This window comes from Puntigrus tetrazona, chromosome 4 (genome assembly GCF_018831695.1).
Source record: "Puntigrus tetrazona isolate hp1 chromosome 4, ASM1883169v1, whole genome shotgun sequence".
NCBI classification, from domain to species: domain Eukaryota; kingdom Metazoa; phylum Chordata; class Actinopteri; order Cypriniformes; family Cyprinidae; genus Puntigrus; species Puntigrus tetrazona.
Window position 1 is genome coordinate 15,405,662 of NC_056702.1, and position 26,593 is coordinate 15,432,254.

At 38.6% G+C, this 26,593-nt stretch overlaps 1 protein-coding gene across 1 annotated transcript; it reads left to right on the plus strand.

Annotated features, from left to right (window-relative positions):
* The first annotated feature begins 7,485 nt into the window (after positions 1 to 7,485).
* LOC122342869 lies at positions 7,486 to 8,884 on the plus strand. Its single transcript, XM_043237013.1, has 2 exons — positions 7,486 to 7,617; positions 7,703 to 8,884. Exon 2 carries the CDS (start codon positions 8,066 to 8,068, stop codon positions 8,882 to 8,884), a length of 819 nt encoding a protein of 272 aa, XP_043092948.1. The 5' UTR covers positions 7,486 to 7,617; positions 7,703 to 8,065.
* The last annotated feature ends 17,709 nt before the right edge of the window (positions 8,885 to 26,593 follow it).

Below are 26,593 nucleotides of genomic sequence, written 5' to 3' on the forward strand. Positions count from 1 at the left end.
CTCAGTCCTACATCCCAGAGGCTGTTAACAGTGACTGTTCTTTCACTTCTGTTTGTTCACAGCCATGGCAACATTCAACTATAGCCCCTAATATATACTGTACTTCCACAGCCCCAACAGCTGTCCTTCAGTGTCCAGTACTTCTGCTTCTGTACCAGAGCAGTGCTTAAAGAGATTAGCCAAGCATTTCATCTGATTTATGGATCCACAGAACCAAAGCTAAGGCCTCATTTATAAAGTGTGCATATGCACAAATTCGATCTTAGAGTGTGCGTCAATAGACAATAGACAATAACACATAAATGTTCGTCAACACTCGTATTTATAAAAACTGTCTTTGGCGTGGAAAAGTGCTTAGAGTCACGTCAGGGTCTGAGCAGACATGCACACTTTTTATTGTTGGAGTATTAATGACATCATTAGTAGTCGTTTATATGTCGTTTTCCATTTGTAAATTCATTACATTCGCACATACTCATATGCAAGAAATGATTGTAAGATAAAATTTAGGATGGTTTCTGTGAAACATTTTGTAAATGAGTCCCCTGATGCCAGTGACCACTGGTCTTTCACATTTATGCTAAAAGTATAAAGCAACATGAACAGTTATAAAAAATAAAAAAACACAAACTTATCTGGGTTGAAAATTATGACTTGTATTTATGTATGTATTATTATGTGTGTATTATTATATATATAAACAGTATAGATAGATAGATAGATAGATAGATAGATAGATAGATAGATAGATCTTCCAACTCAAAATTTTCTATTTTCTATTGACTCGTTGCATCTTTAACTGTTGCCACAATTAAGAAACAATAGATTCAGTTAGCCCCATGGAAAAATTGTGATGCAACGAGTCACAAGAATTTTATACAGTGTATAAAGTGTATACATATAATAAAATAAAATATATACAGTATATACACGATATACAGTATAAGGTCAAATAAAATTTAATCAAATTCTGAAGTGCAATCACAAAGATCACAGAGCAGGCCTTCAGCAGGTAAATGACTGACAGACAAAATTCCTACACTTTCCAGTCTCATCCATGGGATTTTTCAGAACTGCTGATAAAGGGATTTGCAGAATGTTTCACCGACATGCAGAAATTGTCCCAAGAAATGTGGCATTTACCATAAACCTGCACCAGCTCAGCAGTCAGTGAAACCTGCACCTTCGGCCTTTCTCAGCTTGTTTAAAAGCCTGAAATTTCTGTGACATTCTGTGATTGTTATAAATACTGCTTTGTATTTTACTGCCCCCGTTCAAAGAGCGCCCACTCATCCAGTCGCTGTTATATTCTCAAAAAGAGAGCAAATTCTCAAAATTTTCTTTAGCTTATCAAGAAGGTTAAGTCCCCTCACCACCCAAGGCTGGTAGGACCTTCCCCAGAGTATCAGATTGGGTGTTAGAGATTATAAAACAAGGTTATTCAAGGTTATGCTCTCAAACCACCATGCTCCAGTGGTGTGGTTCCCACCTTAGTGCAGAGCAAGGACACTCACGTCCTGCATTCTAAAGTGATTACTTTACTGGCAAAAGGAGCTGTTAAGATAGTTCTGTCACCTCAGAGCAAGTGAGGCTTCTACAGCCTTTATTTCCTCGTTCCTAAAAAGGATGATGGTCTCTTGCCCAACTTCAATCTAAAGAACCTAAAAGCATGCTCATGAAGCGGCCATTCAGAATAACCACCTTAAAGCAGATCCTCTCACAGATATGCCCAGGGGGAAGGTTCTTTCATCTGGACCTGAAAGATGCTTACTTTAACATCTAGATAGCCACCTACAAATGATTCTTGAGATTTATCTTTGAGTATATCTATACAACAGCTCACGGCATTCTTCAAAATTGGAGCCCCTCGCCACATCGAGATGTTTTAAAAAAGATGCTCCTCTTCTATGCTTTTTTCACCCAGACAAGAATCATGCAAAGCAAGAAGCATAAACACAGGGCCCTCTTAATGGCCTCTCTCAGGAGAAACCAACGTTGTTGTCCTGGTTGCTAGCAGCAGCCCCATGGACCATCCACTGAAACAAGACCTTCTCTCACAGGTGAACAGGATGATTTGGCACACACAGCCCGAGTTGTGGGCTCTGCACTTTTGTACTCTCGATGGGAACCCACATATCTTCGAGAGTGCCCTAAATACTACCTCACAGGCTAGATGCCTATTTGCTAGGTGCCTCACCCTTAAATGGTCCATCTTCTCTGCCTGGTCCATGACCCATGGCAAAGATCAAAATTCTGTAATATTGTATGAGCTGTTTGATAACAGTCATTCAAGGTTTTATATTAACTATAGCTGCTTTCCATGCACCTATATCTAACCAATTTACAGGCAGGAACAACTTGTTGTTCATATTCTGAAGGGATCCAGTAAGCTTAATCTGTCCCTACATAGGATCTGTTCATGGCCCTTAAAGGTTCCCCTTTTGAGTTACTACAGTCAGTAGACCTAAGAACTCTGTCTCTAAAAACTACCCTTCTACTTGCTTTAGCAGCAGTTAGGACTTGCAAGTAGGTGCCCTGCAGACAAGCCTGCACTGGCCTGAAGGGCCTCTGAGAGTGGTCCCTTGCTTCTTGCCAAAACGTTGGTCCCTTAGTGCTGGCCCTGTATAGGCAGCCCTCACTTAGCCCACACAGGGGCCACACTGTTTATATACAACAGTGGTACCCAACCCTAGTTCCAGAGATCTACGATCTACCTTTCAGGAGAATTCAGTTCAAGCCCTGATCAAATACACCTGTCCATAATTATCAAGTGCTCCTTCAGATCCCAATTAGTTAGTTCAGTTCTGTTTGATCAGGATTGGGGATGAACCAAGCTCCTCCCTCACGGCCTCTTTTGTGAAACTAACACGGAAGTGACTAAAACTGCAAATTACCAACTGTCCACTAGAGGCTTGCTACAAAGGGAGTTAGTCCCATAGACTGGTCATGTTAAAATGCCCAACTTTAAAGTAGACAAAAATATGTTTATAGCCTGGTACAAAAGATGGTTTTTATCTATATAGCTCATGCCCATCATGACAACTGTAAGGAATGAATCTTTTTATATTAAATTAAGCTTGAGTAAAGGGTGGATTAAGCTATATCAACTTGAGTAACAGGTGGATTGCGCTGCTGTCACCCTCATCAAGCTAGGTTGTAGTAGTCAAAGTGATTTCAAATCAGTAGATTTATTAAATAAAAATAGAAAACATTCAGTTTAGGATAATACAGCTATATATAGCCAAAATCCAAATACTCAAAAGTTCAAAAATGAGAGAGGTTGCCCTGACCCTTTAATTGCTGATGCTAAAGTACCCTTTCGTCTTTCTATGTGCCATTTCTATGTGCCCCCGCTCATAGAGGGTGACCACCCTTCATTCTTATTAACAAGCTTGTGTCTGTTATACTTCAGATATGTCTTGTGAGATCTACTTTTCTGCAGAGTTACCTCCAACTTTGATAAAACTCACCCACCTGTGATGTTTTAATGATCTTGAAGGCATTTTCAGGTGTGTTTGATTAAGGTTATAACTACTCAGCAGGAAAGTTCTGTAAAGGTCTCTTTTGGTTTCTAGCCATTGCAGTTCAACTGAGTGTTTAAAAATGGCCAGTCAATATTGTCTGTATTCTCCTAATTTCATTACAGGGCCTATACAAAACTTGCATGTGTCCAAACAATACAAAAGATGCTATATGCCTGAGCAGGCTGGCCCATGCTGAGTCTGTTTAGGTTTGGTGTGGGCTGAATCTAGCCCACTGTGACCCACAAAAAACCAACACGTTTGTAGCCCTGCCTGCCTTGAATTTGACCAAGTGATTCACCCAGTTAATCATTCTAAAAGCAAGGCATACATATAATGCCCTAAATATCCATAGCAGTCATCTGTGAAGTGGCCATCTGGGCATCGCCATCTAACTTTTCAGGTTCAATAACTTTGGCACATTCTGGCCGTACAGGCTCGGATTCTCTTTGCTTAAATGCTCATGCATCTGCCAAAAAGCAGGTCCAATCCTTCAGAAATTTGCTTTACTTCATGTATACTCTTGGCTCTTTTAAAGTCCAAAGGCTGTGTAGGATTGTGTGGAACTGTTATTTCATTGACCTCTTGTCTCCTACAGGGTTACTTCTATATTCTTGGTCTCTATGAGCCCTTAGTTATTTTTTTGTAATTTCTGTATCATAGCATGGCAAGATTGTACTGGTTCTCCATAATGCTGTGTGCTGTATTGGTAAGTAACATAATCTTGGTTCCCTGAGGTACAGGAAGAAGCACTGTATTGCTAGCCGTGATATGATGCTCCATGACTCAGTGTCGCTGCTTCAATCAAATTTACCTGAGGATCCTATTGCAAAATGCCCTCTTATATAGCCAGATGGCCTTTACCGCCATAGTCTTGTGTAGCTCTGTCTAGTAGTTCATCATGGCATGGAACATGAAATCCTTGCATGTATGCACTTAATTGTAATGAAGTTCAGTCCTGTAACTAGTGTGAATAGTGTAGTATTTACGTTGAACAGGATTCTCTTGGGTTAAGGCATGTTGCTGATAGGCTCTGTAACATTTCTTCCACCATAAGTCTATGATCTATCATCAGACTCAAACTCATCTCATTGAACTATTAATAAATATTTAGTTCTTGTTGTTGTGGTTGACAGTCTTTAGCATTAGCAGCATGCCAGAGGATGCCATCTGCCTAGATGTTGGCTCCTCCACCTCATTCACTTATTATTAATACTATTCACACTACAAACCCCTTAACATCAATCAAATGCCGACTGTTAAGAGGTTGCTCTTTCATATATTAGAAGACTTAATGGATCTAATGAATATCTTTTCTGTTGTTGTTGTTGTTTCATTAATGTACAGTATAAAGCGTGTTGGACCTTTTTTTTTCTTTTGTTATGTGAGTCTGCTATACAGTTTGAAACACTGTTGGAAATTATTACTATGGGGAACAGATGCTTTTTATGTTTTATTATGTGAACTAAAATATCCAGTTTGATAGAAAGCACTTCCTGACCTCTGGTAGAATAAACAGCATCAACAAAAAGTCAACAAACTAGAAGTGTAGATTTTTTTTTCTTCTAATAATTGGCTTATAAAAAGTAATGAGCATATTGTGTGTGTGTGTATATATATATATATATATATATATATATATATATATATATATATATATATATATATATATATATATATATATATATATCATTATGTAGTTATCAATTCTTTTTGCCTGTCAGTTTTATCATCTATATAAGTGTGATTGATTGATTATTTCTTCATTAACCTTTAACATGTCAATAGTCATGAGCATTATTGTAGCGACTGTGTGTTTTTACTTAAGGTTGGTTGTAAAAATTTATTAGGAAGTAACCTTTTATATTGCTGCCACGTCAATTGAGAATAAGCAATCTAATCAACGTAGTGGTGCAGGTCATGGCTGTAAAGGAAATGAGGTCAGCGACCATCAGTCAAGGTCAGAGACCTACAATGCATTAATGAAGCCTCCAAACAAAAGGAACAAACAAATACCTGATGAAAAGAAAAATGTTTTAAATTGCTTAATAATATTTTATGATTTTGTTAAGGAGACCTCTGTGCACTTGACCCGTGGAAATTTCCATGAGACTGAGACCAAAATATATTGTGTCAAGTATCTGGAGTCTACACAGAAATCTAGACCTCTGAGACTGACTCGATAAACGTTCCAGTCTGTGTGCATATCTAACCCCATGCAGTGACATATCCTGTTTTGTGTTCGGACCACTGCCAGGAACAGTATTCCTATCGTAGGTTGATTTTCAGCCGTGTATTACTTTATATTCTTTCACTTATGTGGCCTTCCAGCATGCTGATTTTTCATCACATCCCCTTATGAGCTATTGCATTTCCAAATCACTTTATTTAGCCTACACGGATGATGAGATGAACCCTTCCATTTCAGGGTCAGCATGGGTGACATCTGAGGTTGAATTTGTTTAGCTTGTACAGGGGGGTAGAGAGAGCCAGCCAATGGCACATGGGAAGAGCGATATTACCAGACAGCTGAACCGGCAACATTTGAAAATGTTAAATGTCAGAGGCTGATTCGTTTGTCATGAGGAGGAGTGGTGGGGGGTGGACAGAGCGAATATTTTGATTTATATGTCTTGTTAAGCAGTCAGCCTGATTCAGAAACATGAAAAAAAATATGGCTTCTGACCAAAACACACAGGGTTGAATTGCTGTTCAAAATGGTTCTTAACCTCTCCAGAAGAAATCCCCAGAGTCTATCTATATCTTTGGCATGACTATTAATGGATCTGCTATGTCAGTAGGAGTAATAGCAGTTCTACATTATTGCTTTTAATTGTGAACCTTGTCAATCAGTCCTTTGTCTGTTTTAGAGCACATCTTGGTTTTGTAAAGCATAATTCTCATGTACTACAATAGATGCTTAGATAGGAGGTTATGTCATCAAAGCTAATGTTATTAAGTCACATGACACATTATGGTCCATGAGACAGCATCTTTAGTGCATGGATAACTTCTGGATTATTATGCACTGGAAGAGACATTTTGATCATTCTTATATTAAGACATAACTATAGGTTGATGTCATTTCTCAACAACTTACTTTAAAATTGCAGAACTATTTGTAAAACATCAGCATATAGCTTAGGAAAGTTGTTAACAGTGCCAGATCAGAGGCGGTTCTCCTACATGTGGAGGTATTCAAATACTTTTATTTTGAAATGTATTTTTGTGAAACGGAGACGGAAGTGAAGGGCGTGGGGAAGCGCGAAGAAGAAATCCGGAGCAAGAGGTGCGCGAGTGCGATCGACAGACAGAAGAAACCGAAACTAAAAGTAATAAAGCCGAACTCGCAGTTTTCGTTTATAAGTGGACAGCAGTTCGCGAGTTTCGAGGTGAGCTGACGAGGAGCTGGACCGAGCTTGTGCTGCTGCTGTGGGCGTTGTTGAAGCTGAACTGTGAGTGTGATGCAATAGGCGTCGACCATTACACTGCGGAGAAAGTGTACGTGAGTGTTTTGACTTCGTCTGGAAAGAGCTTTATTTTCGTTTATCTTCAGTTTGCTTCCCGGAAGTATACAACGGACAGTATTTTTGTGGTTTTGAATTGAAGCTGTTTTTGAAGCGAGTAACTTTTTTTCTGGAAAGTTCTCCATTTGCCGTTTTTGACACGTTACTGCCGCTGCGTGGATGCGAATGGCATTGTAGATTTTGTAATTTATAGTTGACTATTTTTGGACTTTCTACAGTTTGTTTCAGTGCTTTTGGGAATAAGTTTTTGTCGGACATTTGAACTTGTCAACAGAACTGTATTCGTTCGTTCTTTCGTCAACAGGAGATTTTTCTGCTTACTGGAAGCGTACATGGACAGTGGTTTTTGCTCATTTTTGCTGAACTGTTCTTTCTTGTTTTTGAGAGAAAAAGACTTAAACAGGTTCTCAGTAATTGCAAAGATTACCCTGCCATATCGGACACTCCAGTACCAGCCCAGTTCTGTGGTGAGGTAAAAGGTTGACGTTGAGTTGTGATTTATATATATTTTTCCTTTTTTATATATATCTATTTGAATCTGAAAGTACTGCTGTTAATTGTCACCACAAGTAAGTTTATCATTGTGCATTCTTTATTGTTTTTTGGTATCTTCAAAACACTGAAAATAAATGTAACATTTTCGTTATCTTGGAGTAGGGGCATTCCTCCTGTCTTGTGGGCTGATAGAGGGAAAGAAAGGTTAGTATTTCTATAGTTAGAGAGCCATCGTGTACATTAAACTTCAATCCTCATCAGTCTTGGTCACAAAAGACATCTAACAAGGCAGGTAAAAGCATACTTATAAATTTAAGTACAGGAATTAAATGTACTAGTAGTTAAAGACCTAGATCTTGAAGCTCTAGTCGTCCAAGATACAGTTAACATCTTTGTACCCCCTACACTGTAGTGAAATTTCCCGCTACATAAAATTGGCGTCACGAACAGGATCGTTCTTAGCCTGATCTCTGTATTATTGTGTTATTAGTATTCTGTCCCAGGTCTGTGAGCAAGAAGAAAATGGCAGAACTGGAGGAGTTGAAGAGGGAGTTTGCTGAGATGCAAAGGAGGTTAGCGGAGCAAGCTGGAGCTTTGGATCATGCCAGATCGGAACAGCGAGAAGCTTTGTCATTGGCAAAAGCTGTAATAGAGCAGCAAGCCTCCACTCGTGCTACCCCAGCAACAATTTACGTTCCAAGAGAGCACAAACTCGCTGACTTCACTGGTTCCACCAAGCCTGGAGACGGAGGAGTAGAGGAGTGGATTCTTTCCATGAAATCAGCGTTCCGTGTGATGAAAGTACCAGAGGAAGATCAGGTGGAGCTGATTAAACCGCATTTAAAAGGAGAAGCTAGAGATACCGTGAGGTTCATGCTGACGGAGGGGGATAACAGTGTGGAGTCTATCTTCAAACTGTTACAAGAAACCTATGGAGACAAGGTTCCTATCGGCACAAGATTAAAGGACTTTTATGATCGGAAGCAAGCACCTGCTGAAACTATACGTGCTTACGCTTATGACTTACGAGAAAGACTTTACAAGGTGAAGCGCAGAGAGCCTGGTCGCGTTCCAGATGAAGAGGGTGTTCTGAAGGAGCAGTTGGTCCTGGGATTAAGGGATGATTTATTAAGGAGAGAAATGAAGCGAAGGATCAAGGAAGAGCAAAGTCTGACTTTTGCACAGTTGATGCAGGACGCAATCACCTGGTCTGAGGAGGAGGAGGCACAGCCAGAAAGTATTTTAAAACCCCCAGTGCGTGCAAAGGCTGCAGTTCACACTACTGTGGCGACTGGCGACACTTCATCTCCGCTGACATTGGAGAAATTGCCGACGCAATAGAAAAGATAGCTGCACGTCAGGAAGAATTATACAAAATGGTACATAGTCAAGGGAGAACCGATTCTCGTCAAGGTGTTATGAGACGGCAGCCACTAAAGAATAGTGAAGGAGAGTATATCTGTTACACATGTGGTGAACCAGGTCACACCAGTAGACACTGTGGTCGGAATAGACAGTTGAAGGGCCATGGTGCTGCATCTTCACCATTAGAAGGAGCGACTGAGGGTCAAGAGGGGCTTCATCGAGTAACACTGTGAACTCCAATGGGCCATCTGTAGTTAGTTGGAGTCATACGGCTGATTGGAGAGCAGAAGAAGTTCCACAAACTCTAAAGGACAGTGCGTTTGGTGACTGCTTGACTGTGGATGTAAAGATAGCAGGAGTACCCACACGGTGCTTATTGGACACAGGCTCTGAAGTTACCTCCATCTCAGAATCTCATTTCAAGCAACATTTTGGCAAACAGGGAGAGCATTGACATCAGCTAACTGGGTGCGTCTAACTGCTGCAAATGGACTAGACATTCCAGTGCTCGGATGCTTGCAGGCAGATGTGGAGTGCCTGGGGAGTCTGCTTCCAGGAAAGTGTGTTTTTGTGCTCACGAAGCAAACCCTGATGCAAAGGAAATGAAGGGATTGGATGGAATTGTAGGGATGAACGTGCTTAGTGAATTGAAAAACTTAGTGCTGTCACGAAAGGAGTTAGACAAAGAAAGTAAAACCAGGCAACTCGCGGATGCAAACGTGAGGAGAGTGATAGCAAGAGTGGATAAAGATGAGAGACTCTTGGGACCTGAAGGAAGGATAGGATTTGTTAAGGTGTCAGGGAAGCAAGTTGTGACAATCCCGCCTTTAAGTGAGAAGATTGTAGAAGGCCACTGCACCATTCCACACCAAACAAAGCATCAAGTACTTGTAGAGTGCACAGATTCTGTTACCCTTCCTAAAGGACTGTTAATAGCCAGTGTTCTTGCTAGCCCAGAAAAGGGTAAGGTTCCTGTACGAGTGTTAAACCTGTGTCAAGAATCTGTCAAGTTGATGCCGAGATCCAGAATTGCAGTCATGTTCAAACCAGAGAAAATAGTACCCAAACAAGTTGTGGAATTTGAGGAGGATATTGATGAGTTGCGTGTTAAAAAGCATGTCCAATGCAACATTAATGTTGAGAGCTTACCCAAAGAGTTGTCCATTCGGTCCAGGTGAATCAAGAAGGACTGACAGACATGCAACGTGAGGAGTTAAATGCACTGCTGACCCGGTACAGTGATGTTTTCTCCAAGAACGACACAGATTATGGTTATACCACAACAGTTATGCATAGTATACCGACAGGAGATGTACTACCAATCAAGCAACGTCACAGACGAGTCCCACCTCACATTTTTCAAGAGTTTAAGAGACACGTGCAAGATCTAGTCAGTCAAGGCATACTGAAGGAAAGTTGCAGTCCATGGGCCTCTCCCGCCGTCATTGTGATAAAGAAGGACGGAGGTGTTCGTTTCTGTTGTGACTACAGGAGACTTAATCAAGTCACATTCAAAGATGCTTACCCCCTTCCTCGTGTAGAAGAATCTTTGGATGCTTTAGGCAATGCAAAGTTGTTTTCCACATTAGATCTCACGGCTGGTTATTTCCAGGTGGCAGTAAGTGAGTCAGACCGGGAGAAGACTGCTGTCACGACACCTTTTGGATTGTTTGAGTGGACACGGATGCCGTTTGGTTTATGTAACGCTCCAGCCACCTTTCAACGTTTGATGGGTGCAGCACTAGGTGATCTGGCCTTCGATGTTCTTTTGATCTACCTTGATGATATCATTGTGTTCTCAGAAGATTTCAAGTCTCATTGTGAAAGACTGGAGCTTGTGTTCTCAAGGTTACGTCAACACGGCCTGAAACTGAAGCCCAGTAAATGTTTCCTCTTTAAGCCAGAAGTCAGGTTCTTAGGACACATAATTTCAGTGAAGGGAATTCAAGTGGATATGGACAAAGTACAGTGCTTGGATGCATGGCCTAAGCCAACAAATGTTAGAGAAGTCAGACAGCTGTTGGGATTTATGAGTTACTACCGCCGTTTTGTCCCGAGGTTTGCACAGCTGGCAAAGCCCTTGCATGCTCTAGTGGGAAAAGATAACAAAGGGAAGTCATCAGAACCATTGTGCTGGAGTGAGGAATGTCAAGCTTCATTCAGTCAGTTGAAGAGTTTTCTCATGTCCCCTCCGATTTTGGCTTACCCTGATTTCCAGTGTCCGTTCATACTGACGAGCGGATGGGAGTCGCAATGGACTTGGAGGCGATCCTCAGCCAAAAGCAGGGGGTATAGAGCGTGTAAATCGCCTATGCGAGCCGTGGTCTGAAGGGTTCTGAAAGAAATGACAAATATTATAGTGCCTTCAAGCTGGAGTTGCTAGCTCTTAAGTGGGCAGTAACAGAGAAATTTAAGGAGTACCTGATGTTTGCAAAGTTTCAAGTAGTCACTGACCACAATCCCCTCCGATACCTGGAAACAGCCAATCTTGGAGCAGTGGAGCAGCGCTGGGTTGCTCAGTTATCAGAATTCAACTTTGAGGTTTGTTACAAACCTGGAAGACAAAACATCAATGCCGACGTTCTTTCTAGGATTCCCTGGAGTGTAGAACCTGAGAAAGATGATACAGGAAAAGACTTCATTCTGTTAACCACGGATGAGGTACGAGCATGCTTGTGGCCAGGTAAAGGAGAGGAGAGCGAAGAAATGCCAACCCATGTTGCCAAACAAGCCATCATAAAGAAGGGTGTCGATGGTTACAGCTGGTCATCTATTTGTGAGCAACAGAAAAAGGATCCTTGTATAGCACCTGTATATGTTGCTGTGCTTGGGAACAAGAAGTTAGTGGCAAACAGTTTCCGAGGTATGGGAGCCCAACAAAAGAAGTTGGCTAGACAGTTTGAGCGTCTGAAACTGAAACATCAAGTCCTGTTCAGAGTAATTACCGATCCGAGAGATGGGGAAGAAATTTGGCAATTAGTAGTACCAGAGTCGTTGCAACTGAAAGTGTACGAAGGAGTGCATGAGCATGGAGGACATTCTGGAAGTAGGAGTACATTGGAGCAGATACGGCGAAGCTATTATTGGCCCTCGATGACCAATGATGTGCAAACATGGGTAACCCAGTGCCGGAGATGTACTCTAGCTAAGGACGTGTTTCCTAAAATTCGTGCTCCTATGACTTGCACCAATGTAACTGCACCTCTAGAAGTTCTTGCCATGGATTACACCATGCTTGAGAGATCAGCAGGAGGTTACGAGAATGTTCTAGTACTTACAGACATGTTTACAAGATTCACTGTGGCCGTACCCACTAAAAATCAAACTGCACTCACCACTGCCAAAGCCCTTGTACGACACTGGTTCGTCTGTTATGGGTGTCCCGCCCGACTACACTCTGATCAGGGAAGGTGTTTCGAGGCAAGTGTAATTAAAGAGCTCTGTAAGTTATATGGAATCAGCAAGAGTCGAACCAGCCCTTACCACCCACAAGGCAATGCACAGTGTGAAAGATTCAATCGAACAATGCATGACATGCTACGGACATTACCTGTAGAAAAGAAGAAAGACTGGAAGACTTACTTGCCTGAACTGGTGATGGCTTACAATAGCCATGTTCATTCTTCGACAGGGTACTCGCCATTTTATCTAATGTTTGGACGAGACGCATAAGGCTGCCCATGGATGTCCTAGGAGGAAAAGATTTAATTGATGATGAGGCTGAAGATTTGGATGAGTGGGTGAAGAATCATCATGAACGCTGCAGGATTGCAGCTGAAACTGCAAAGTCAACTGCCCAAGAAGCTTCTAGGAGAAGGAAGAGGGTCTATGATCGCAAGGACGGCAGGGCGCTCGTTAGACCTGGTGACAGAGTATTGTTGCGTAACCACAAGTTTAGGGGACGGAACAAAATTCAAGATAAGTGGGAGTCCAGACCATATTTGGTAGTGCAACAGAACCACCCAGATTTGCCTGTGTTTACAATACGTCCTGAGCTGGGGGGTCCCACAAAAGTAGTTCATAGGGATCAGTTGAGACACTGTACCTTTCCCTCTCCCACAAGACAGGTTACACGTAATGAAAGAGAAAAAGAGCTGTCAGAAACAGAGGTTGACCCACACGACATTGTTTACACTCTGTATCCTACACAAATTCAGAGCACAGATTTACCTGAGGTTGCCATTGAAGTGTTATGTGAGGAGGAGGGTAGTGTAAGTGACAGGAAGGGGTAGAACCTGAACAAGATGCGAATCTGAAAACCCTGACATGTCAGAAAATGACTTTTGTGAGGTTCCTGATCTGAGACGGTCTAAAAAGAGAAACACAGGGTAAATTGCCTGTAAGATATAGAGATGACTATATTATGTAAATTTGAGGTTAAAGGGAAAAGAGAAATTGTCAAAGTGTATGTTTTAATGCTTTATCTGTTCTGTTTTTATTTCTTCTAGAAACTGGTCTGCTTGGAGAGTCCTGTATATGGCAGGAGTTTAGCAGGGGAATGTGGAGAGTATTCAAATACTTTTATTTTGAAATGTATTTTTGTGAAAGCGGAGACGGAAGTGAAGAGGCGTGGGGAAGCGAAGAAGAAGAAATCCGGAGCAAGAGGTGCGCGAAGTGCGATCGACAGACAGAAGAAACCGAAACTAAAAGTAATAAAGCGAACTCGCAGTTTTCGTTTATAAGTGGACAGCAGTTCGCGAGTTTGAGGAGTGAGCTGACGAGGAGCTGGACCGAGCTTGTGCTGCTGCTGTGGGCGTTGTTGAAGCTGAACTGTGAGTGTGATGCAATAGGGCGTCGACCATTACACTGCGGAGAAAGTATGCGTGAGTGTTTTGACCGTCTGGAAAGAGCTTTATTTTCGTTTATCTTCAGTTTGCTTCCGGGAGTATACAACGGACAGTATTTTTGTGGTTTTGAATTCGAAGCTGTTTTTGAGCGAGTAACTTTTTTTCTGGAAAGTTCTCCATTTGCCGTTTTTGACACGTTACTGCCGCTGCGTGGATCACGAATGGCATTGTAGATTTTGTAATTTATAGTTGACTATTTTTGGACTTTCTACAGTTTGTTTCAGTGCTTTTGGGAATAAGTTTTTGTCGGACATTTGAACTTGTCAACAGAACTGTATTCGTTCGTTCTTTTCGTCAACAGGAGATTTTCTGCTTACTGGAAGCGTACATGGACAGTGGTTTTGCTCATTTTGCTGAACTGTTCTTTCTTGTTTTTGAGAAAAAGACTTAAACAGGTTCTCAGTAATTGCAAAGATTACCCTGCCATATCCGGACACTCCAGTACCAGCCCAGTTCTGTGGTGAGGTAAAAGGTTGACGTTGAGTTGTGATTTATATATATTTTTCCTTTTTATATATATCTATTTGAATCTGAAAGTACTGCTGTTAATTGTCACCACAAGTAAGTTTATCATTGTGCATTCTTTATTGTTTTTGGTATCTTCAAAACACTGAAAATAAATGTAACATTTTCGTTATCTTGGAGTAGGGGCATTCCTCCTGTCTTGTGGGCTGATAGAGGGGAAAGAAAGGTTAGTATTTCTATAGTTAGAGAGCCATCGTGTACATTAAACTTCAATCCTCATCAGTCTTGGTCACAAAGACATCTAACAAGGCAGGTAAAAGCATACTTATAAATTTAAGTACAGGAATTAAATGTACTAGTAGTTAAAGACCTAGATCTTGAAGCTCTAGTCGTCCAAGATACAGTTAACATCTTTGTACCCCTACACTGTAGTGAAATTTCCCGCTACATACAGTATCAATAGTGGTTGTAATTACAAACATAAAAGTATATACAATACACCTGAGGTTTGGTTTGGAGTGTTATTATTATACTTATTATGTTAATTATATATTATGTATTATTTAATAATAATTTATTTGCAAATATGCTTTAAAATTATTAAATATAGAGTATAAGTTCAAAGTTGTTGGGTTTTTGAGTCCATTACTTTCCATTCATCAAAGTATCTTGAAAGAATGTTTAACAAAAATATTTGGTAATTATTTTCAACACTGAAAGAATGAATTTGTTAGAATGAATTGTAAAGCATCATGTGACACTGAAGACTGCTATAATTGCTCTCTCTCTCTCTCTCTCTCTATATATATATATATATATATATACAGCCTTGATAATGGAGTGTACCTGTTTCTGCAGACATATGTACCTTAATCTTACTAACTAAAAGTTTATCTTAAAAGAAACCAAAGGTGAAACCAAAAGGGTGAGGTGATTTAGACTCAGACTTTCTCTTTTCATATTCTTATCTCTCACTTTGGTTCCTGTAACTGGTTCCGTGTCTTATCACTGTAGTACGTGTCCAGACACATTTTCATTTAATCATGTGATTTACACTGATAGAGCCACTCCTTAAGCCAATATATCTGCACCCAACATTGGATGGTCAAACTGGTAATAAGATTACTGTTTCTGAACAAAGAGCTATAAAATCGCCATTAGGATAATGACATTACTCTTGTTAGTTTAATTTATGTCTGATGTTGTCTAAACAAATTCAGTTTAAGGGTACAAGAATACAAACAGAATTATATTGTTAATAGCTAATAGAATTTAGACCTGCTTTGTATTCTTTTATTTTCTATTAAATAAAGTAGAGGTGTAATACAGATTAATGATAATGCCATGTGTTAGGAAATTAATGGTTTCATTAGGACATCTATAAAAATCATTTTAGTTGTTGAGGTTATGATATCCCCTTCAAGAACTAAAAACAAACCAATGAAATAATACTACCAATTTAGTTTGGTAGTAGAGAATCTTGCTCCTAGTATCTTTGTATCTACAGTGTCATTTGTACACACCTGAACTAGCAAATCGAGGTCATGCTAGGTATACTTGAGACTTCTAAGTTGGCATGTTTATACAAGCTAGAGCTAAACTATGCAGAACACCTACTATAATTTATACATCTATATCTATAATTAGTACATAATATAGGTACTATTGTTATTCAGGATAAGACAAAAAGCCAGATTGGAAGATGCATTTGCAAGGTTGTGTTAAAAAGCAGTTGGTATAGATAAATATGTTTTCTATCTTTTACCTTGCGTGCGATAATTTTCTTCCAAATACAATCATTTTGGGCTTCTGGTAAGATACTTGGACATTTCAGCGTGTGAACTAAGAAGTGTAAACTTAAAATAGATAAACAATGCCAATGTAAAAAATAAATACATTTTTTTTTTGTATTAATTTCAGTGTTTAGCGTAATTCAGGATTAAACCTTATCGACAGTACTTGCCTTATGCAGCTCGCCTAATAAAACAATGCGCTTCTTTATTGATCTTTACTTCCTTTCATGGTGTTCACCTACGTGAAACAAACATAAATAAATGTCACTAACGTATATACACACAACATAGGTGACAGTTCTGTATCATCGATCGTTGCTAGCCATACAAAATACAGCGTAGAAATTCCTGAATGTGATGTCACCATGAATGACTTTGCAGTTTTATTCCTGTCCCACGGCGATCAAATTTATTGAATATGTTGTCCAGCGTACACTAACAGTGGTGTAAGCATTCGGTTTCCCAGCACGCATCAGTGTCAGTACAGCGTAGCTGAGGGGTGGCATTAGAGATGAATTCACTTGTGCAAAGGAACCTATTTATATCATGAAATCTCTCATGAACAGTAAAGCGGACGTGTGGGAAACACACATTGGCGCCGCAGCCTCACGACTCTAAACAAAAGCCTGTTTCCAAATGGGATCATCTCTGAGGTGCCTGATGGGCACTATATCAACATGACATGTATATATATGTCTATAGTCATTTACACACACACATAGACATATATATATAATAATGTATATATATATATATATATATATATATATATATATATATATATATATATATATATATATATATATATATACATGTATCCTTTGAACAGTTATGCTGTTTATCAGTCATAAAAATAAGATTATAGATTATTGTCCTCTACGGGGACAAGTCTGCTTATTATGACTGATAACTTATTTTTATCTGTCTAGATGGAACCAGTGACTTAAAAAAAGATTACCAGACTTTATTGCTTTGTAAAATGATCAAAGCATTCAGCTAGCCAACTTCTTTGGTCTCAGATCTGACCTGCATTTAGCTCGGATGTCATTTGAGGTGGGTAGAACGTTCGTTAACAAGAAGGTAACTCAAGCCTGTTGGTTTCCGGAAGACACGTCTCAAGTAATATGTAGAATAGCCTGCATTCATGTCTCAGAACTAACAAACTAACAGTAAATGAATGACAAATAAATATCAACTCATCCACATTTAAAGTTTAGACATTTACTATTTGTTTGAAATAGACAGACTTTCAATGGACATCACATAAGAACTAGCTACAGTATCTACAAGCAGGGGCTAACTGGGCCATTCGCAACAACCAGTAAATAAACAATAACAGTTGATAGTAGTTTAACACAAAAGTGTATAATAACTCCCAAGTGTATAATAACTGTTTTTGGCCAGCTTAGACAGAAAGACACTGTTTGATAAAACAACCAACCATAATTCATTTTATTTGTTAGTGATGTTGAGGGTGGGTTTATCTGAAATAACTGATATGCTACTAAACAGAACTGTGCGTGTAGACTTTTTAGTCCATCCAAAAGTATGATGGAGTAAGTTCTACAAAATGCCTCTAATAAAAATCTTGATTTTTTGCCATTAACACATTTTTCTAAATCAAGTGACCAGTTCCTCCTCATATGTGTTCAAGTTTTGTTGGCATTATGCATCATATGGTCTGTGAACAGTCTGTGTGGGCGGTCTGTAGGCTTCATGAGAATATGAAGCGCGTAATGAATATGGATCGTTCCAAATTGCAGGCATTAAGATGAACTCAACAGGAATCTGTCAGATAAAGACCAAATGTTTTTGTTGGGATGACTAATGTACATGCCTAGACTGAAATTACAAAAGCATTTATGGGTTTTGGAGGAAGAAATGAGCAACGGCTTGTCTATATGGGCAGGTCGCTCCAGAATTTGGTGGTGGTGGTGAAGTGGTGAAAATGGGTCAATGAAATATACTTTTTAAAATAAATAACCTTTATAGATGTAGTGTTTCGTTTGTTTGTTTGTTCTGATTATACCAGAATTCCCCCAACAACATTCAAATGTAATTCAATTTTAAAATACCATGTAATGTTGTATGTACTTAGAACCTGTCAATCAACATTACAGCGCCACCCTCAGGCTAAATTATGCAAACTGTTAGTCATAAACTAGTGCTGATTTAAAAAATCATATCCTAAACCTACCTAAATATATAGTCAGAAGCTGCTACTGAAAAAAATCATTTTAAACTGAGCACTGAAATGTTATCATTTGAACTCATACTGCTCAGACATTCTGATTTTGTTTAATTTTTAGTTTACAGTGTCTGCCATTGTTTCTTGTTATGTATAGGGGATTTTCCCCTCAGGAAATAAAACTATATTTACCGGTTAGAGACCACAGTTAAGCCTGGGCCTTACTGGAGTGGAAATATAATCCGACTAATTGAGTGTCGCTCTGAAGTTGATACATATTTTTGTGGGTCAATACATCATACTATAATATGACACCCCAACAAACTAGCCAATCAATACAGTGATGGATACGGCTCAAATGAAATGAAATCCATTAATCTGTTGATACAACCTGAATATATTTAGAGAAGTACTCACCAAAATCCACAATAGAACCTCTACAAACAATAAATAAAAGTCAACCTCTTTTTTAAAAAGTCTCCAGGAAGAGCAACCTAAAACCCCCTCACGCTAGTTTCTTGACTGTTGTTTATTATAGAGAATATTTGCATTCTGCACCTGAATGGATTAAGTACTGTAAGTCAAATCAAGTCGCTTTAACTAGTTAACTTCACACAGTACCTATTCTGTGAAAGCAGCTTTACAGTCTATATAATGCAAATACAATTCAAATCTACAATAAAGCAGCTCTGGAAAGAGGACATAAGTAAACAGTCCATTTTTCAGTTAAAGCCAGTTTCTTTAACTATTTAGTGATGTTGTTGTCCAGCTCAGTTCAGTTCTCAGAATTGTGTTTGTGTAATCAATATTGCCAAATATTAAGTGTTCACAACAAAGCGAGCCTGCTTGAAATTTGTCTAGGGCTCTTCTAGTTTTTATGGTCTAAAATAAATAAAAACCTAAAACTGGGAGATAATGTGGTGACAGGGTTTCATGATAGATTTTAAATGAAGTAATTTCCATAATAAAACCACAAATATGATGCATGTGCAGTAGAGAGAGTTGTCGGCTGAGTATAAATGGATTATAGCAAAGAGTCTATGCACGGAATTTAAATATGAAAATTCTAATATACAAATCGAAATAAGATATGACAAATTGCAGAATAGAGCACATTGGGTTCATTATTGTACAGTTATATTCTATAAGGTATAATATGTGAATTTACATATATATATATATATATATATATATATATATATATGCAATTATACTGTTTGATTGTTCTGGCAGGAAAAAATAATTTTGCCTACTCATTTCCTCACTCTGAAGGTTATGAAGGGCAGGACAGGGTGCACCAATGATCCTCTCAGCAGTCTTAACTGTCCACTGTAGCCTATTTCTGTCGGTTTGGTAGCCAAGTCAGACCAGACAGTTATAGAAGTGCACAAGACCGCTGAGTAGACCATTCTAATTATATTTTTAGACAGTTCATTTTTAATTTAGGCAGTTTAATGAATTTAATTATTTAGGCCGTTTAATTAAATTAATAACATATAATAAATATTAAGTAAAATACTTTGTTAATTGTTAAGTCAAAAGATTGTTATGTTAAAATTATAGTTATTGTTGTGACAGTTAAAAGTGTTTTTTTGACCCGTTCGGTAAATCTTGTGCTATGCATGTTGCTACTATACTGCTGTTATTGTTTTTTTGCTGCAGCTATTTTAGCTGCTGCAGATCAGATATAGAGACTTACAGCCAATAAATACACAGACAAGTTGCGGTGAGATTGTAGCCATACCGCTGATGTGCAAAGAGCATAAATGAATCTGCCTGTTGCAGATCTAGACAGGTGGAGCTGGGGGAGGTTGAGGGTTTAGAGGAATATTCTATGTGTTATTAAAAAAAGTTGCAAATGTCATCAGTGCCCTCATTTAATACATCATAGAGCCACATTTTAATTTAATTACGTTAATCATTTTGGATGTGTTTGTACTAGCTTTGCACACCGAGATTGGGGAATTTCATGGTGAGCGGCAATGAACTGCTCTCTCTATAAGTCCATCCAGGAGTTATTAAAAAAAATGGATGTACTTGGCAGCATCTATTTTCCCTTCAATTCTGACCAATCTCCCAGTCCTGCCTTAAGAGAAACACCTCCACAGCTTTGATGCTGCCACCACCGTTCTTCACTGTAACTATGGTGCGTTTTTGCTTGGAGCCAATTTTGGTCTAATCAAACCATAGCACCATTTGCCAGATTGCGGAGTCTTTTTTTTACATAGCGCAAAAGATAAGTGTGGCACTTTTACAGGGAACACTATGTTTGGCTCCACGTCCATACTGCTCTCTCTAATTATCAGACGTTTTATTTGGGTGAAATGATCTTTTCTTTGGCAGCTGACCAATGCATCTCTTTCTCCACCCACAAACTGCACACAGAGCTGTTATTTCTGTCCTGACGGGTTTGGAGGGTTTGGATAAAATATGTTCATAATGTAGTGTTTAAAGTAACTCGCTATGCAATAATTATAGGAACCCAGGGTTTGTCCCTTTTTACCTAGTGCTGGTTGCCTAAATGACTCAGACTGGCTATTTGAGGTCATTGCAATTTGATTTTAATTTGGTTATTGCAATTTTAAAAGGTTACAGGTTTAAAAAGCAATTTGAGGTTACTGAGGTTTCTTTCTTATTACGGGGTCGTGGTTTTGTGTTTGTGTTTGTGTTTGTGCGTGTGTGTGTGTGCTAGTGCAAACAGAAATTACATTTATACAAGTTCTGATATGGGTTAGAATTTAGTATAGGGACCAATTCTCAGTATTAACTAGTTGTTTACTAGCATGCCTATTATTAATAAATTGACTCTTTTATTACTGTTAAAGCATATATTCTTTATGACCATATTCAGCATCCCTAACCCAATACCCAAACTATCTTACTATACAAGCAGTAAATATTTACAACTTTTAAGTTGTAGTTAATGGTTTACAAATAGTGAGAATGTGACTTTAAAAAATTATCACATTTACTGATTTAAACTGTTTATTGAATTAATGCAACTAAAGGAAGACTGATTATTATAGTGCATTTACTATATGCCATCTCCAAACAGACTGCAAAATTTTGCACTTTATATATTTTAATTGTCCACCTATAGAAAAGTAGCATTATAATAACAAAGCACTACTACCATATTTTTATACCATACTAGATTAATATCAAGCTTGTATTAATTTTGAAGAGTTTATATATAATTTACATTCATTTACTTAAGGATTGACAAATCACTTTGCTGTTTCTATAAAATGTGTGTACTATCAAGTTCACTTCTCAAACCAGCATCTATGACCCAAAATTAAAATATATTTTTTTCCCTATCCTATTGTGTAAATTAATATGTCAGAGTGACGAGGGAACCTCATTTTGTGTCTGTTGGGAACAAATGGTTAAAGCAAATAGTTTTGGAGGAAAACCCTGGGACAAATAAACATCCTTTAACGTTTTAATCACGTCCTCCAGTAACTGTCTGGGGCTAAAACAAGCTTTCATTCAGTGTTACAAGTGCATGGAATTCACCAAAACTCATCTCTTAAATACATTTTAATAGTTGATATTATAAATGGGTCTATAATTATTTTATTTTTACATAGCCCAGTGTATTCATATAACATGTGGTACAGATTTAATGACACAATATCATTACAACTAACTCCACATATAAACCTTCAGGCTTTCAACAAAAAAAGCATCCATGTGGAATATCTCAGGGGGAAAAAAACCCGATTCAGCCTTGTTGCACACCATAAGGTGACTAAATGCTGAAAGTGTTTTAGTAAGCACATTCAGCCTCTGTACTGGTCCCATCACAAACAAGCCAAATATTGCTGGGCAGGAAAATAAAATAATGATCACGTAGGAAGGAGAAACAGTGCTCGTGACCAAAGAATACTGTTGCTGAGGCACGATTGGTGTCTTTATGGCACATTGTAAAGAGTAGTGCTATTTGTGTCCAAGGTTTAACAGGATTTACATCATACGAAAAAAGAAACTGATGCGTTCATTGTTCAGATTGGTCACCAAATGTGACCCTGGACCACAAAAACTGAAATCTTAAGTAGCAAAGGTCTCAATCAATAGCCAAAAATACACTGTATGGATCTAAATGATATATTATTTATGCCAAATGCATAAATTATGCCAGCGGTAATACCCTTGATAATCATTAGAAACACAAATTAAGATATTTTTGTCGGATTCTGAGAGCTCTCTGACCCTCCCATAGGCGGCAAGAATACTACCATGATCAAAGTCCAGGGGCTTCATTCAAAGCACTTTGTATCACGTCAGGGTCTGAGAAGACCTAAACACTTTTTATTGTCTGAGTATTGCAGGTTTTTGAAAATGTAAGCTGTTCCTGCGGCTCACTGTTCTAAATCATGATGATTGGTGATATTTTATGTGTTAATGACATTTATTAGGAGCTGTTTACAAAGCAGAGAGCTGATTTGGTTTTGTGTCGTTTCACGTAATTCCGTAATTCCATGAAGACAGTGGCTAATTTCCTACCAAAAGTATATGCAAAAATAATGAATACTTCATAATTATGTATGACAATAAATTCTGATGGTATCACGTCCAGTAAAAACGTATGTATACAATGATTTCTTTATGATGACTATAATGACATTTCTTTGTTTCTTTGTTTACTCCACACATTCTGTGTCTCATATTTCATCGATGCTGTGGTCTGTTGGTAAATAGAGTATGCTAACTCATGGTACTCTAAATTTGCTAACTTGCTTAGCAATTAGGGCAAATCCAGTAGTTGTGTTGAAACCGAGAGACCTTTATAAATATGTTTTAACCGTTTGCATATTTTAAGTATAGCTAAAGGAGGTGGTGGTGAAGAAACTATGATGTTGTGTTAAATGAAATGTGAAATAAACAGACAAATCAAATATTTTAGAATAGTTTGGAGAAAATGCGGTTCTCAATTGGATATGGATCCTGAATCTGTCAGGGTCGCTCAAGGACATTAACCTCTTTGATGTGATGTTACCCTGAGGGTCTTTTGCTGTATGTTTTGGATCATTGTCTCTAGTGCACTCATGGATTACAGCATGCTTCCCTTCAGGGTTTGAGCTCCTTCCCTTTTTAAATTTTCCAGAAGAATTCCCAAAGGCAGTGCTGTCGCCACCAAAATTATGAAGGGATAGAGCTCTGCCTGGGTCGTGCTCTGCGTATTGCCTGAACATCACAGCACGGACATACTGAGTCTCTTGAACACAAAATCAAAAACGTAAATTATTTTAATCCACATAGATAAATGTAGCACTTCAGTAGTAAATGTAGTCTTCAGACATGGTAATATAGCGCTATGTGAGGTACTGGAAGTTTTCTTAAAATGCTTTCATTCCAGTAGTTAAATCTGTTAAAACTGTTTTATTGGATTCACAGAGCAATCTGCAATCTGCAAGCAATGTCTGAATATCACATTATTTACCCATATCCAGGACGTATCTTGTTTAGTCTAGGGCAAAGCACTCAAAAGATCAGGTTGATGTTGATTAATGTGTTTGAACATGCTGCAATTATTCAACAGAATTTGTTTTGTGATGATGAGCTTCCAGCGGACAGCGTAATAATCTTCAGCTGAATGCTACAGATCATTCACCGGCTTGTCACTCACCCATCTTCGAATACAAACCCGGAGGTGTTCACACAGTCAAAAGATCAAGCATGACTGAACACTTTGTGTTGTATTAAGATTTGAGGCAGAGAGACCACGGTGGGAGATGGCTCTGTATGCATCTTTTGCTTTAAAACTTTTACAGCTCCAATCATACCAGGTAACATTTTTAAGTAAAATAAAACTGTTATCATTAACATATCAACATGCTGTACTTACATCGACATTCAAGTTATAAAGATATTTTTAGAGAACGGCCCGTTCGGCCTAGAAATTATTTACTCTGTAATGGCAATCAGGTTGAGTTCAGCAGAATCTTATACTGCTCCTCACTACACTAAGGTGTAATATAACAATCGATATATCTGCTACCCAGTCATATTTCCCATGTGCCTACATTAAATATTTAAACAGTACACCCAACTTAGTACGACACTGAGTAAAGAAAGCAGTGACATTGCTCAACATAGCACTCACCTTGTAAAGAGGTATCGCTCAGCTCATCATTAGCAACCGTTCTGATCGCGGAGGTCACTGATTCCGTCCAACCTCTTAACATCATGGAGCCTCTTATAGAAGAAAAGCACGCATTAGAAAAGGATCTGTGAGACATTTTTGCTCATATTTTGCTGATAAATGAATGATCAAAGAATGAACAATAATAATTGTATCAACCTTTTTAATAGCACATTTAACCCTAGAGTATCCAAGTATTTTTCCATAAAGTGAAAAGAGTTAAAGCTGTCAAAATCCAAAATGATGAATACACCAAAAAATAATTTTCAAACTGTAGCGGTACATATACCTGTATCAAGTTCTCCTATCGTTATACAACAGCATTAAGTAAGAAATCGGCACAAAATCTTAGTTTGGTTGTGAGCTGGTTATAAAATGGTATGAGATGGTTATAAGATGGTTATGAGCTAGATATAAGTTTGTCATGAGTTGTTTGTAAGCTGGCTATGAGCTGAAATTATTTGGTCATGAGCTGGTTGTAAGCTGATGATGTGCTAGTTATAAGCTGGTCCATAGCTGGTCATGAGCTGGCTATCCAGTTATGAGCTGCTTTAAACTGGTTGCGTGTTGGTCAGCTAGCTCCTGCTCCACCTCAGGCAAGCTCATAATCAACTCATGACCAATTAAGGACAGATTTAAAACAACTCAAACCGGCTGCCGTGCTTCAAAACATACTGAGCCAGCATATGCTGGGGGGGGTTTCCAATAGAGACTGCTCAGATTTTTCTCAGGATGGTCTAAGATGGCCATAAGGTCAATGTTATGATGATGGATGGCGCCTATTTACTCCATTCATAATTGTGAGAATAAGACCACCAATACATCACTTCTACCATATTATTATGTGTTGTGGCATTAAATTGGCTATAATTAACATCTGTGTGGCGAGCTAAAGCTGTAAACAGAAGAAAGGCATCAGGTCCTTGAAGAAAATCAATGCTCGATGCCCTCACAGGACACTGTTGGTGGACAGACGGGTGGTCTGCTTGACTTTCAGCAATACTGATATCTCCCAACAGAGGTCAGTGCTTTTATTAGTCCATTCAAACCACAAACACAAGAACACACTATCAGCGCCCTGATCTGTCAATGCACGGCATCTAAGGTGGTGTTGTTGTGTGGGAATTGTGTGCTATCACTGGGAGATCAGATGTGGCTCAAGCAGGATTACAGTGGATGAGAGCGCTCACATAGAGGGCGTGATGGCCCTGGTGCCATCACCTGTGTTAACTATTTGTCAACCACAGCACATATAAAAACCACCTTAGTCTATTAGATAAAGCGTACAGAGATGATTCATCTTGTAGAAGGGCTCTCAGAGTCTAACACATGGACGCGTGTAAAATGTAAACATAATAATGAAGCCATACAAAGTGAATAACTAACGTTGATTAGCTTTCCATATGAGCCCAAAAAACGAACGTTTGAATACAGCAAACTGCAATACTGCCATCTGCTGGACTTCCCGAGATGTTTGTTCAGACTTCAGAAACTAGTGTGTTCATCTACTCTGACAAAAACAGGTTTATTTTATTCAGGGTATCAACTAAATATTTGCGCTATGGATGACATCAGCAGCCTTAAATGTTAAAGCATGAGACTAGAAAATAATCTGAAGCTTATTTATCTTATTATTTATCTTATAATTAATCTTATTTAAATAGTTTACACTTCTGCAGTTCATCAGCGTGACATCTTTTAGGCCTTATTCACTTACAGTTGCTTTCTGAAGGTACATTATGACAAAGTTAACATGATATACATTCATAAAGCGACTGTATGTGAATAAGTGTTCATTTAAATGAGTTTGTCCTTATGCCATAAGGGTGCTTTTCTGTGCCTTGTTGTACAGGGCATTTACAAAACTGCTCTCAGATCAGCATATAAACCCCTAAACCTAAATGTAGTGATGAAATCGTTATCTTTTCTTTATTCTGGGGTCTATATCCATTTGCCATTTGCTTTCCTCTTTTACAAAGAGCAACTGTTTGAACAAGGTCTCTGTGAGTGCTCAAAGCAGCCTGTCTGAATTCCCACGGTGCACTAAATATACATGAGGAATTGCCTAGCCCTGTGTCTGTGCTTATTATAACTTGATTATTCACATCCGTGCCGTGTTAGATACACATGACTAATAATAACTTCTGTTTACATGAGCAACACTGCAAGAAAATAAAACCTGATGCTTTTCCACTCATTCAAAATTCTTCAACTTTGTAAATTCATTACGCTCTTTTTATTTAT